This window comes from Rhizophagus irregularis, chromosome 7 (genome assembly GCF_026210795.1).
Source record: "Rhizophagus irregularis chromosome 7, complete sequence".
Classification (NCBI taxonomy): Eukaryota; Fungi; Glomeromycota; class Glomeromycetes; order Glomerales; family Glomeraceae; genus Rhizophagus; species Rhizophagus irregularis.
The window spans coordinates 531738-546776 of record NC_089435.1 but is presented as its reverse complement, the minus strand read 5'-3'; the positions used below and the strand labels follow the sequence as shown (position 1 = coordinate 546776).

The window sequence follows — 15039 nt, the reverse complement described above, 5'->3', positions numbered from 1 at the left end:
CATAATATTTCCATAATATTTCCAAACTTCATTGAAGTCTTGCGTACACCATGGAAATTGGACAAGTTTCCACTATCTCTTCGACCTCGGCTGTGGTGGCCACTTGCTTTTTTTGTACTGTTTCATAAATGTGTTTTTTAGACTGACTCCTGATAGTCATATAATAAAATTTTGTTAGGTATGTTAATACAATGATACAAAGAATAAATCATATATATCTTAATTCGATCAATCAGAGCAATCTGGTGGCGCAGACGGTAATTTCATTAGTTATTTGTCACGTTATTCAATAAATTGTATTGGTTTATAATTAATCACATGAGACATAACCAATAAAACAAGCATTGTAGATCACTAAAACTAGTTCAGTGTTCGTGAGCGACGCGTTCTGAACTCATTACACAGCACTTACTATGAATTTTAGAATCGTTATTTTGATGATATACCTGTTAATTATTTTTCAATTTCATAAAAATTGGATCGAAGTTCACAAAAATGAACCTAAGAAACATTTATAACAAGACATGGACGCGCTTCTTAAAGTCTCCGCGCGATTATTAATCGTGGCTTAGATCTTCCAAAAATCTGGAAAGCTAACGAACTTTTAGCCAAATGTCAGGCAAGTACTTTCTCCATATAGGAAATGTATGTCCTCTGCAGTGATCTTTTAGTTGACTGCGGTTGTCCACGACAAGGAAGACACAACTTTTAGTTGTCCTTCTGAAGATCTTTTAGATCGTTGTGGTTGCGACATCCATAACAAGGAAGACGCAACTTTTAGTTGTCCTTCTGATGATCTTTTAGATCGTTATGGTTAATATATTAATAGCATTTTTTTTAATTGTACGCTAAAAGCATTTTAAATATATTAATAGTATTTTTTTTTATTTTTTTTTTTGTATCAAGAACCAGAATCAACGTAAAACAGGAAGCAATATAGATAAATTATGGCTTGGAGTTGAAAAAACACTCTAAGAAAAGAATATTAACACGGGAACAAACTGCTTACGGCTTGTTTCTTGCGAAAGTGTCAACATTAGCAATGTTGGAGATAACGACCATTAGGGGCTCCGATAATTTGGTACTATTTAGTCTTTTTCACAGTGCCTTTTTATGATTTGTTTTATTCAATTTATTGAATATTATGCTAAATAGATTTTGAAACTGAAAATAAGGAGACTTCATATAAACGCCGACGTATAGAAGACTCTCTTAATGATTTAAAAAAATACTGGTAACAAGGATGAATTGGAAAACAATTCTGAGAAGAATTCAATATGATGGAAAGATATGGATTGTGGTAACAAAATAATCAATGTACGTGATGCGTTAACAAATGGCAATAACGAAAGACCAACCGCGCACCGAGTAATTATTTGATATACAGTAATATGTTTAAAATGCAAGATGTTGATAACTTAATATTGGAAAATTTTAGTCTAGGGTATTGATTAGGATTAGGGTTCGATCAGGATATGGTTTAGATAGGGTATAAAATTGAGATTAAGGTATGGATTAGGTATGAATTAGGGTTAGAATATATGAGATGAAGCGTTCGGATCATCAGAAGAGCCATTTGTCGCGATTGATATGATTGTTAGATTTATTCTTGATCCGTGCAATAATCGGTACACGTGGTTAAAATTTGATTATAAAGCCAGGTTATGCCTGTGAGTCAGATGTAACTTCAAAATTTTATTTATCTGCTTCAAAAGCTATAAATTCAATAATAAAACACGATATTCAGGACTTCAATTTTATGAAAATATTACCCAAGAACTATTGTCCGATGTTTTGTTTTGTCCTTTAAGATAACAGTTGACAAGCTTTCTCTTTTGATTATAAATTTAAGTGATTCAAATAGGATATCAAACAAGTTTCATGCACAAATATCGAGAAAAGCAAAGTCTTTTTATCCAAATAATTGAAAGCAAATATTGTCATATAGAAGTATTCCAAAAGAAAGAAAGGATCGCATATTACAGTGATGTTTCACCAACTAAAGTCTGGAAGAAAATGGGAATTCCGAAAAATTATAATGGTAATATTTTATTTGGAATTAAGCATCATTTTACAATTAATGCATTGAAAATTTAACAGTAATCTCCAATATATAATGTGAATGAATAGAATGATGTTGAATTAATGACCCAAGAAATTGAAAGAATCTAAAGCGTAAAATTTCCGTTGTTGGAATTGATTAGTATACGTTTTTTACTGAGTGGAAAGAGCAAGAGTCAAGTATTATAGAATTTATGATGCATCTTAAACGGCTATAACGAAGATGATGAAAAGCGTAGTTGTACATATGTTAACTCCCTACTAAAAGCAAGGATCGAAAGTATGTTTTTTTTAAATTTAAACAACTTCATTTTTGCCAAAAAGTCGATAGCTACTTTTATAATACAAGAATCTACTAAATGGATCTATAAAAGAAAATAATCGATTGAAAAGTATAATTGATGAATTTTAGAATAGTTTTAAAGAAACGATTAGAGTCAATAAATGTGGATTGGATAGAAAGCAACGAATTCTCTATTATCGCGGAAAAATTTGGACATAGGGAAATACAAGAAATTTTGCTGATATACATAAAAAACAATTCGTCAATTATTTCGTTATTTCATGAAAAATAATATTTATTCTAATTTTTTTTAGACTTCAAACGATTTAATTAATGCCACAAAGAAATATAGACGTGCAAATGATCAGGATGACCCGCGAGAGTTAAAACGAAGTTATATTTCTGAAATAAAAGACAAAGAATTCAAGAGTTTTTTTCTGACAAAGATAATGTCACTATGAGCTCATAACGCGTTGATCCGAAAACTAACCTGCCGTTACTATATTTAAAGGATAACAAAGAATCCCTCTGACAAAATTCGAAGCGACTTATCGCACGCTTAGCAAGTGGTCGCCATGTGTATCGAAAAGATTTGGGCGGATTATATAATATTTGCAGTGATTATTGCTACGAAGTGTTTGATACATTGATAAATTTGGTAAAGTCAAATGTAAAACAGGAATCGTGGGTAAAATATTCATTTATTTGTTACATTTAATGAATTTATTATAAATAAATATACATAATATTCTCTAATAAAATAAATCTAATAATTTTCAAGAAACATTAATACATTGATGAACGAACTTGAGAAGTTACGCCATGAAGATCCGTAAATATAGCTGTAAATATAGAAGCACAATCTCGCATTCGGATATAATTAACCGTTGTTTACTGTACGTGTTTGGGGAATGTAATTAAGAACATAAGATCCGCGATCAACTGTTCGTGCTTATCGAACATTTAGCTACCTATACTTCCAAAGAATCTTCGAACTACAATTGAGGAGTCACGAAATAACCTTTACTATTTTCTTGCTTACCAGGCAAGAAAGGTCTGTTCGAATCACTTCAAAGCAAACTTTTAGAACTTGATGATGGTAGAACGGTATTGGTATGCGATTACAAAACGAGAATTTTACCTAAAAGTGCCCGGGAAACCAAGGCGTAATTCTTTGGAAAACGAGGATGGAATCTTCATACGATTTTGGTTTTTACAAAACGTGACGATTTGCAGCTTAATGTGCAAGCATTTGACCACTGATCTACCAAGCAAGACACTTGGTTTACAGCATCATTCTTTGATGCTGTTGCCGAAACGCTAGACCCAAAACCAAAGTGGATCAAAATCTTTTCTGATAATGGTGAACGTTACCACAATTCGGAATTGATGACCATTGTTGCAAATTGGAACCAATGGTATAATATCGATGTTCATGGAACTTCCTTGAACCTGGGATGAAAACCCAGCGTTGATTCGCATCAATCGCAGGTAAGTTGCAGAATTTCACCGAAAAGAGGAACATCCATCAATATCTACTGTATCATGAACAAGCGTGTAAATTGGACATCTTGAACTGAAAATCATCCTATAATTAAAGCATTATATTAATTAATGAGTAAGGACTTGTTATATTTGAAATTTTTTTTTCGCTAAAATAATTATATTTTAAATAGCAAGAGATAAGTAAGAGTTTGTTACTATTTAGATGGAGGTGAGATAATAGATGTTGCTATAAAAAACTTGGGCGGAACCTCCGTTGCTCATCTGGATCCAAAACGTAATCAAGTGCTCGTTAAAACTATACCAGGCATTACAAATCATCTTATTTTGAGTGGCCTAAGGAGGCTCAGGTATTATTACCGCACATAGGTGTTATTCTCAACAAATCTGATCAAAGAACCCTTGAATACGTCAACTCCTAGTTTTTCCGCCCATACGAAACCAAATTTAGTATGGAATTTCCCATTGCTCGGACTGAAAGTACGGTAGTGAATGTTCTATTTATGTTCGTAAGAAACCTAATCTTTTTAGTAAATATTTCAGATAAGACCACTTTTGAGAGTAAAAACCATCATATAGGTATAATATCTATATTACGGCTTAGGAACAAATCACTGATAACTGCAATTCATTGTTAGTTATAAACGAAAATTTTCCATTAAAAAGTGGATGAGCGCTCAAAAGTAGCCATAAATATGGTCAACAAGGCACTGGAAAATGCATATCAATGAAGGTGAAAACTTACTTAGAAAGGTTTTTTTAGCAGGGAATGTGAACAAAATTGATCGAATGTCTGCAAAAGAAATAGTAATATAGCTAAAAGAGCTAGCTGAAGAAGGGAAAATGAAGTGCCAGAAATAAAAACAGTTGAAGGATGGATTACAAGGTATTCAGCAAGCTCGCGTAAAGAATCAGCAGAACAAAGGGTAATCGAACCTAATAAAAGACTTGAAGAAGATAGTAATGGTAAAAATAACCATAAGCGGCAGAAAAGATAATAGTTACTGTATATAATCAAAATCTATAGTTTGACCTATATCCGGCCAGGTTCGTGGTGATTTCAAAAAAGGTCTTTAAGATTTTTTTATTTAGCATAAAAGCTTATAAATTTATAATGGAGGTATTTTCACCTGCTCTGAAAGTTTACTTAGGATTCGGAAGAAGGTTTTGAATGTCGATTTTGACGATGATTTTTTAAAAAATAGATTTGGCGAAAGAATAAATAAATCGATAACGATATTTAAAACCGCCTTTGTCGCTCTAAGTAAATTCAAAAATTACACCTAGCTAGTAACTTTTAATGGCAATTTATTATTAGAAAAAAAATTTCTTTTTATGACTTTTGTTGCGCCACAATCAATTGGCTGCGCCAAGCTTTGAGATCATTATTCAGATGTAAAAAATACCTAGTATCAAGCTGATTCAAATATTCATAGAATAATTCACGTTTTTACTAAAAACTATTTTCTTTAAAAATAGTTTGTTTATTTGTTTATTAAAAGTTAATAAAGTGTAAAAGAATAATTTCTTAAATGTCTTTATTATAAAAGTAATAAAATAATTTTTTTATAATAATATTTTAAGAAAAATACTGCTTTTTTTTCATCTCTTTTTTTTTAACTTCGTTTTTTTCTAAGGATATTTATCAGTACAACACGATAATGAGATAATCTGATTGGATGTGTCACGTGATCAAGAGCTGTGGCGTGACACAGATTTCAGATGTGCGCCAGAAATAAATTATATCTAGCAAAATAAAAAAAATTGATAATTCATCACCTGATATCCGGATTTTTGTCAGATCCCGAATTCAGATTAAGAATATCTGATATATGATTTATTCCGTCTTACGCATGGCGGTACAGGTATAAAATTAAACTCGTTGAAACTATACGGATTACAAATATATAGTAAGTATTAACATATTTGAATTTTATCAATTTTAATATATCAGATAATGAAATGAGTTGTCGGTGCCTTTATATACATGTCATATCTTTCATGAAGTTCTGCGGTAAAACTGCCAACTAATAAGGTTGAATTGGCGACAATATCACATCCATACCAACGTTGCTCAAATTCAAGGTTTGATTCTTTTCTTTCTACATCAGCCCATCTCTTTAACACACCTAACAAAATTTTATTATATAAACCTATTATCAGGAGTTGCTTGAATGGAGACTAAAAAATCTGAAAGATTATATTATATTAACAGATTTTGGTGAAAGCGCAAATCGGTTTATCACATTTACGAAACAGCAAGTGGCCACCATCGTTTGTTTGCACATGTCATGTTCGTGATTTTTAACGCATCATATAAAATACTTACTGTATATGTGGTGGGTATAACCGACATGACTGCACGGTTATACTTATATTGTCAAAATTTATATAGTACAGCAATAATAAAAATATTTAAATGACAAATTTAACTTTAAATAAGGGCCGTGGCATTATATTAGGTAATATTTTAAGGGGTGAGGTATTCATAAATCTTAGGTTACATATATTACTATATAAAGGTAATTAATATATATATCTTAGGGGTAATAGGGGTAAGCTCTTATATTAAAGTAATATTATGTAATATATGTCACTGCCCTAACGAAATTACATAATTCACCAATAATCAACATAATTATCTCTATGAATGGTGACGGTTATTTACGTGCCGCCGCGATATATGAACTTATTTTTACGTTTAATCTTAACTAGCTAATAATAATTATAATTCAATAAATCAATTTCTTGGTTTAATTTCAACTAGTAATTCGAAGCAATCAACAAAAATAGCGATACTCCTAGTTTTAATAGGAGAATTCGTATCTACTAAATTAATATCATATTTCCTAAACAATAAAACCATTGTACAAACTAATTCAATCATTGCCAACTTTCTTCCTGGACATGATCTTAAACCTCCACCAAACATAATAAAAGAATTCTTCTTTGGCTCAAAATTTTCAACCATCCATCTATCAGGATTAAATCTATTAGGTTCTTCCCAATAATCATCTTTATTATGAATAGCTTTAATATCAATTATAAACGTTATGCCAGCTGGCCATTGATATCCTGCTATTTTATCAGATTTATTAGTATATCTTGAAAATGAGCGCATAGCTGGGAGAATTCGAGCTACTTCTTTTACAATTGCTTCACAGTAGCTTAAACTATAATAATCATCTTTTGTGATTGGTCGTATTTTATCATCTTGGAATATACTATCAATTTCTTTTAGCATTTTCTTTTTCACATCTGGATTACGTGAAATATAATAAATAATGAATGAAAGCATATTCGCAGTCTATGTTTGATATGTTTGAAAATGAATGATTAAAATAATTTCAAATTAAAGCATCGCATTTATGATTTTTCTAAAAAAGTTGCTTACTTTGTTACATCCGCCAAGAAGTCCATCAAATAAATTACCGCGAATTTCAGTATCAGTCATAGCTTTCGTGGCTTTACCAGCTTCGATATAATTAACATCACGAAGTGTATTTTTAATAATCATTGATGTCAATATATCATGCGGTAAATGTTCATCCAACGGTATATCTTCAATTTCTTGTCTACGTTTCTTAATAATTGCATCAAGTTTTTTATTAACAAACTTCATGTTTTGAAGTAAATTATCTGCTTTATTTTTAAAAAATGGAAAATAATGTCGTAAGAAAGGAGAAATGGAATAAAATATTGCATAATCTGCAAGAAATATGCGAAGTGCTTGAACTATTTTTGCAGAATCACAGACTATTGCTGATGGACCGGATTTTTCATCACCGAAAGTATCAAAATAAGCTTTCATTAAATCAGGTCTTTTACCAGTCAATAATTTAATAATCATATCAAATGAGTATTGATTAAGCCATTGAAACATATTAAATATATTTTTATTTTCTTTGATAATTTCTTCTTTAAGAAATAATTTATTCCAATAACTATCTAATTTATTGAAACGTTCATTTGTCCAATCAATAGCTTCATCAGTAAATTTCGGTGACATAATGGCTTGTAAAAAAAAATGACGATTATATATCCACGATTTAAAATTATTATTGAATACTAATCCTTTTCCTTCAATTCCCAATTCATCTGGCCCTTTGAAATTGGGAAATCTCGTCCAATGTGCACTTCGTTCTGATAAAAAATTTTCAATATATTCTTTTCGACATAAAACTATAGACCGTACGCCTGTATAAGTTGAATAAATTTCATATATGTCACCATATTTCTCGTGACAATAATCGTAAAACATTTGAGCATCTCCCTTAAACTGCCAATGAATATGGGGCAAATTACCAATGAATGGGATTGGGATTGGGCCAGGTAAAGGGTTAACACGAGTAAAATATGTATAATAATAATATGCCACATATGTCATTAATGCTGCACTTAACAACAAAGCACAATCATTAATTGTAAAATTCTCAAGCAGGTTAATAATCATCTCAGATAATTTTTTCAGGGATATTTATATGTTTTTATACGATAAAATAAATCATTTAAAAGTGAAAGTTGAAGAAAGTTTGGAAAGTATCATTATTATCAGTATATAAATAAATATATTCCGATAAAGATAGTCAAAGGGCCATCCAATCAGAGCAAACGAATATTTCATTATCTATTTGTAAAAACTGATCATTGTAAGGGATCTACAAATTATGATTATGAGAAAAGGGGAAGCTCCTTAACAAATTCGAACTCTAATAGGTGATGTCGGTCAAAAAATAGTGTGACATAAATTATTATTAGAGTGCACATTATTCGTAAATATTTTGTGCACAACATATGAAGTCATATGCGCTCTTATTTAAAATTAATAATATTAAGCGTCACTATGAACTACTTTCAATTGAAATGTACGCTAAAGAAAATTTCGGTAACGTGATTTACCGAATTTTATTGGTCAGATTTTTCGCGATTTTTTTTTTTCAAGAAAAAAAATAACATTTTATAACTTAAAAATATTATAATAAAAAAAAAATGAAGAAACATTTATTTAAAATATTTCTTATAATCCTTTTCACATTATAAAATTTTATTGTTGGTTTTTTCTATTAAAATAACCGAATAAATTATTTATTATTTTAAAAACTTAAATAATTTAAATAATTGTGATAAAAAAGATAATTTTTATAACATATTAAATAGAAAAGTCTGATTCAAAACTTGATAGTTCGTCTTTATACTTCCAAGGTTGCGAAAAAATTTTCAATTAATTTTGTAATTTAATCCCTATAAAAAATTTTTATCCGAATATTTCCATTATTTCTCCGTGACTTTCGTAAAAATTCTGTGAAAAAGATACATTCACGGAAAAATCATGGAATTTTTACAGAGAATATAACAACAAAATAAAATACAGTCGACTCTCCTTTATAGGCACACTCAGATATAATCACACCCTCCTTATAAGCACATTTACGTTAGCTCCATGTTACTAATAAACTTATCAAAAAAAAACCCCTCTTTAGTCACATCATATAGTATTTTTATAATCACACCATACTTTTTTAGTCCCAAGAGGTGTACAATAAAAATTAAGAAAATAGAATAGTCCTGAATGTTGAATGAGCGTCAAATATACACAATTAATTCATCCGAAAGACCTTATTTTCCTTTTTTTCCCACTAAAAAAACCTTTTTCTATTAACGCAAAGTATCTCGCCGTTGCACGAAACAATATAATGACAATTATTGCGGATAATTTATGCTCATCCATGTAATCAATTGATTTTAGAAGTATGGTCATAAACAATGATAATGCGAAGGAAATTCTTGACCTAAAACAAATTTTACAGTAAGTTATGCAATAGTTTTCAAATTTTTTGATATTTATATGACGACATTTTTTTTATGACAGAATTTTCTTGAAAATTAGATGATTATCATTCGCATATCTATTCCTTATTCAACTTGAGCAGAATGCAAGTAATAAGGCTTCATTTATTCCATTGGATGAACGTTGTATGAAAATCGTGCCTTTTAAGACAAGAACGACATGATAATAATAATACCTTGGAACGTCAAGTCTGTCAAGAGATGAACATTCAAATCAATAAGTATTTATTAAAATAATTTTGGATGCAAATAAATTATAAATTTTTACGTCAATAAAAAATAAGTTTTATTATTATCATATATTTTTTTGATACAAATTTAATGTATGACATAAATTGATAAAGTAAAAATGTTCTGTCAAAGTGTATCTATTTTAATATTCGATTAATAATACGGTACTTTTATTCTTTTATAATCTGTCAAAAATCAAGAATGACGAATTATAATTAATTTTAAATTAGATAAAAATGGGATCCCGTATATTTCTGACAAAAATATCTACCAATAAATTGTAATAAGGATTATTCCGTCTCGGTTTGAATTTTTTTTTTAAAAAAAAAAATTGGAAAGTCATACCAGGCATATCACAATAATATCAAAACATTACAATACAATAATTACGAAATAAATTTATTGAAGGATAATAATAAATAATAAAAATTTAAAATTTTTTTCATTAGATTAGGCCGGGCAAAATTAATTTTTAGATATTCGTGACATAAAATTTTAAAATTGACGGGGATTTTTTTTTCTTTTTCATATTATATGTATTATATTTTGTACAAATATATCTTGTATTACACAAACAAAGATAAATTGTTAAATCTATGTAAATCTATCTTCCGCCACTTTTTTTATAAAAAGTAAAATCTATAATTGTACGTGTTTTGCTTCGTTCTAAAACTGGAAGTTTCCTATTGTTCAAGTGGTTTATTTGAAGACATTTGCTTTCAGTGTGGAAAAGTACCAGAAGATGAATTTGATGAATCTGAAAAAGTTAGCGTGAATGAAATATATTAACACTATTGTGATGAGTGTTATATGACAGTTTCAAATAAGAAGAAGCGTGGTAATTTCCAAGTAGCAAAAAGGTCACGAAAATAATATGTAACATGAATTTTTATACGGTAATAAAGTATATGCAATTTATTATTATAAAAAAATAATAATTAAAATAAATCTTCATCGGTTCATCCTAATTAATATACTTTACAATACCAAGACTCAAAAATATACTTATAAACCTTACAGTAGAACCGTGTGGAATCAATCGCTCAGTATCGTAATTGAGATTTAAAGGAAATTTCATATAAAATGCTCATTGATACTGCAATGATGAAAATTGGATGTGATTGAATGTATATAAGCGCGATATTTCATAATGGCGCTCATTATTATTTTTATTTTCATATGCAAGAGCGCATATCTGATATGACTTCATGTGGTTTAAAAACTTTGACAAATTCAATAATTAGTACGAAATCCCGAATAAGTGTGATTTATCGATCAGGATGACAAATTGGTTGAAATTTTGTAGCGCAGAGCGCACATTATTTATAATAGATCCTTACAATGATCAGCCTTTAATGGAATTGTTATTAACATCCCTAACTTATTGGATATTATTGATATTATTACACTGATACACTGATAATGACACTCCCCGAACTTCCCTCAGCCTCTATTTTTAAAATTTAACAAATAAATTTTAATATTATAAAAATTTTTTATATCTGTTAAATTCTCAACATCATTGTTGAAGAAATATAATTAAAGAACTATCCAAATTAATCCGTAAATCTATAATTTATTACCAAGGTTATTCTGCGGAACATAATTTTACTTATTAAAAATGATTAGCAAGGTAGTAGTATCATGGGTCACTAATCGAAACCTAAATGTCACCCCGTTATGATCATGTGTTCATTGCAACATTAGAATGGAAAAGGTTCGCGGTTGAGCGGTTTGAGTTGATTCGTTCCTTTTGGTTCGATGCTTTCGGTTCCGAATCGGTTCCGATAAGTTTTTGATATGATCAGTTAAGCTCAAGTCGATTCGTTCAATAGAATCGGTTAGGAACCGGAACGGATCAAGCGAGTCGTTCCCAATCCCTACCGTGTACTGTTTATGTATAACAGTAGATAGCTTTATTGTTTGGGAAAGTCGGTGTTTTGGTTGATTATGTCGAATTATTAGTTGAAATTCAACCGAGAAATTGATTTTTCATCGTTATTATTTGAGATTAAACAGAGAAATGGACTTTCTTATATTATTTTAAAGATAAATTTATATACCGCGGCGACTCGTAAACAACTGTTGCCATTCAGATATTTACAGGTTAAGTTTTGATTATTGGCGAATTATATAACTAAATTATTTAAGATTAAATTTATTTATTTCAGTATTTTTATTATTTTTGAACTTAAAAATTTAAAATTTTTGTGCAGTCTTGGTGGTTATACTCACGCCACCACATATACAGTAGGTACAGACGTACAGTAGTCATTTTATACGAACCCGATATGTGTCAAATAAACGCTTTATTATTTTTTTGACTACAAAAAGAAAAATCGATTAAACTTGACCGTCGTGTTACATTTTAATATCACGTAGTTATAAAGAAATTAAATAATTAATAAAATAATAAAGCTCTTCTGTTACAGGTTTTGTTAAAACACTTTCTATATTATGGCGGCTACTTGTTTTTTTTATCCTGTTTCGTAAACGTGATAAACTGGTTTGCGCTTTCACCAGAATCTATTGACATAATGTATGCGTCCACAATATAATCTTTCAGACTTTTTTGACTCTGTTCGAGCAACTCCTGATAATAGTGATATAATAAAATTTTTTTAGGTGCGTTAGATGTAAGAGATGGTTGGTGTAGAACAAATAAAAAGAACAAACCTTGAATTTGAGCAACGTTGGTATGGATCGTGATATTAACGCCAATTCAACCTTATTAGTTGGCAATTTCGACCGAAGAACTTCGCGGAAGATATATAACCCTCGAAAGGGTACTGACAATTCATAGCAAATTACTTCATTATCTGATATAAAAGAAAATTTAATAATAAAATTCTTATGCAACATGGATCATTTTCAAATACGTTAACACTTACTATATATTTGTAATCCGTATAGTTTTAACGAGCTAAGTTTCACACCTGTACCACAATGCTTTCTTACAATCCTATTGATTATGATTTTCAACATCTTAGCGATCTTTAATTTATCACTGAAAAAGCGTGGATGGCTGCGCTGGTTTGGTGGTCCACTGACTTCACCGACAGTAAATTCAAGGTCTGTTGACTTTAAAGACCAAATGATATCAACTTTTCGTCCAACTTCACGAGATTCTTTATCAGTTTTTTCGAGATTAAGTTCTTCAGATGATGCGAATAAATGTTTCTCACCGCTGCATGGATATACTCATTAAAAATAGATCAAGTTTAAGCAAACTTTTAAGTATACTCACAAAAAAATGCGCATCTCCCGATGCATTCCACGGAACAAACTACGAATGAGAGGTGCCAGAAAAATTTCTCGATATGCTAGTTCAGACAAATCAAAGTCTGTAAGGTCGTTGTCTCTTTCAAAAGATTCCGCACTAAGAAAAAGAACTTGGATGTGAGACTTCGAAAAAAAAACAAAGACTAAATTATCTTATTCTTACAGAAGATTCGCAAAGTCCCATATAAATTTCAGAGTATCGTTTTTTCGTGTTTCAACATAGTTCTCATCGACAACCTTGCGAAAATCGTTTGCCTATATTATTAAATTAAGTAGAATATTTAAAAAAAAGGCATCCAATAATTATGCTATAATTTTAAACAACCCATGGGTTTGATTAAATTGTACTGTATATAATGAGACAAAGAATAGACCACATATACCTTAATAAATTTAACAATTAATTCTTTCACATCATTCGCGATAGATGGCTCTTCTGATGATCCAAATTGCTTCATCTCATATATTGCATCATTAGGCTGGGATCGTATAAAGTCACTATTTGACCCTGGAGTAACATCTATAATATCGTAAAATGCTAGACTAAAATTTTCCAATATAAACATATCAAGTATAAACATAATGCATTTTAAACATATTATAAGAAATAATTACTCGGTGCGCGGTCGGTCTTTTCGTTTTTGCCATTTTGTTAACGCATCACGTACATTGATCTTCGTGCTACCCACAATCCATATCTTTCCATTATATTGGATGGTCTCTTCGGCATGTTTTTCTAATTCATCCTCCTCATTAGTATTTTTTTCATCATAAAGAAAGTTTACGTTATCCAGATCTTCACGTCGGCGTTTATATGAGTTTTCCTTATCTTCCGTTTCAAAATCTACTTTAATGTAATATTCAATAAATTGAATAACTATAAATAATAACATACCTATTTAATAATGGAATTTAATATTTATTATATTTGTTATCTAATTGGTTAATTTCAAGGCACTGAAAAAAACTAAATAATATATACCTAGGTGCTTATCAGTTATCGGAGTTGCCAAAGACCGTTTATCTCCAACATTACTAATGTTGACGCCTTCGCAAGAAACAAGCTGTATGCAGTTCGTTCCCGCGTTAATATTCTTTTCTTGAAAAGTTTTTTCAACACAAAGCCATAATTTATCTATATTGCTTCCTGCTTTACGATGATTCTGGTTCTTGATACAAAAAAAAAGAAAAATACTATTAATATATTTAAAATGCTTTTAGCGTACCATTAACGTTAAAAAATAAAAAATGCTATTAATATATTAACCATAACGATCTAAAAGATCATCAGAAGGACAACTAAAAGTTACGTCTTCCTTGTTATGGACGTCGCAACCACAACGATCTAAAAGATCTTCAGAAGGACAACTAAAAGTTGTGTCTTCCTTGTCGTGGACAACCGCAGTCAACTAAAAGATCACTGCGGAGGACATTTCCTATACGGAGAAAGTACTTGCCTGACATTTGGCTAAAAGTTCGTTAGCTTTCCAGATTTTTGAGAGATCCGCGCTCCGATTAATAATCGCGCGGAGGCTTTTAATAAGCGTGTCCATAGCCTTGCTATAAATTAGTTTCTCAGGTTCATTTTTGTGAACATCGATCCAATTTTTATGAAATTGGAAAACAGACCAGTTATTAACAGGAATATCATCAAAATAACGATTCCAAGAATTCATAATAAGTGTTGTAAAAGTTATTCGTAATAAAGAGAAACGCGTCGCGCCATAATTTGGTTGATCTACATATACTTGAACAAAGTGGTTTTTATTGGTTATGTTCCACGTGATAAACTAACAATAGAATTAATTGAATCTAGCCGGGATTAGGAATAG

General features: G+C 30.1%; 1 protein-coding gene across 1 annotated transcript; it reads right to left on the bottom strand.

Moving 5' to 3' along the window:
• Positions 1 to 12389: 12389 nt before the first annotated feature.
• On the bottom strand, positions 12390 to 14883 carry OCT59_026954 (uncharacterized protein; the record flags this gene model as incomplete). The annotated part of the gene is made up of 11 exons (XM_066136606.1): positions 12390 to 12518; positions 12602 to 12744; positions 12817 to 13112; positions 13173 to 13304; positions 13371 to 13462; positions 13591 to 13750; positions 13823 to 14036; positions 14190 to 14376; positions 14475 to 14483; positions 14665 to 14767; positions 14837 to 14883. 11 exons carry the CDS (start codon positions 14881 to 14883, stop codon positions 12390 to 12392), a joined length of 1512 nt encoding a protein of 503 aa, XP_065993077.1.
• Between the last annotated feature and the right edge of the window lie 156 nt (positions 14884 to 15039).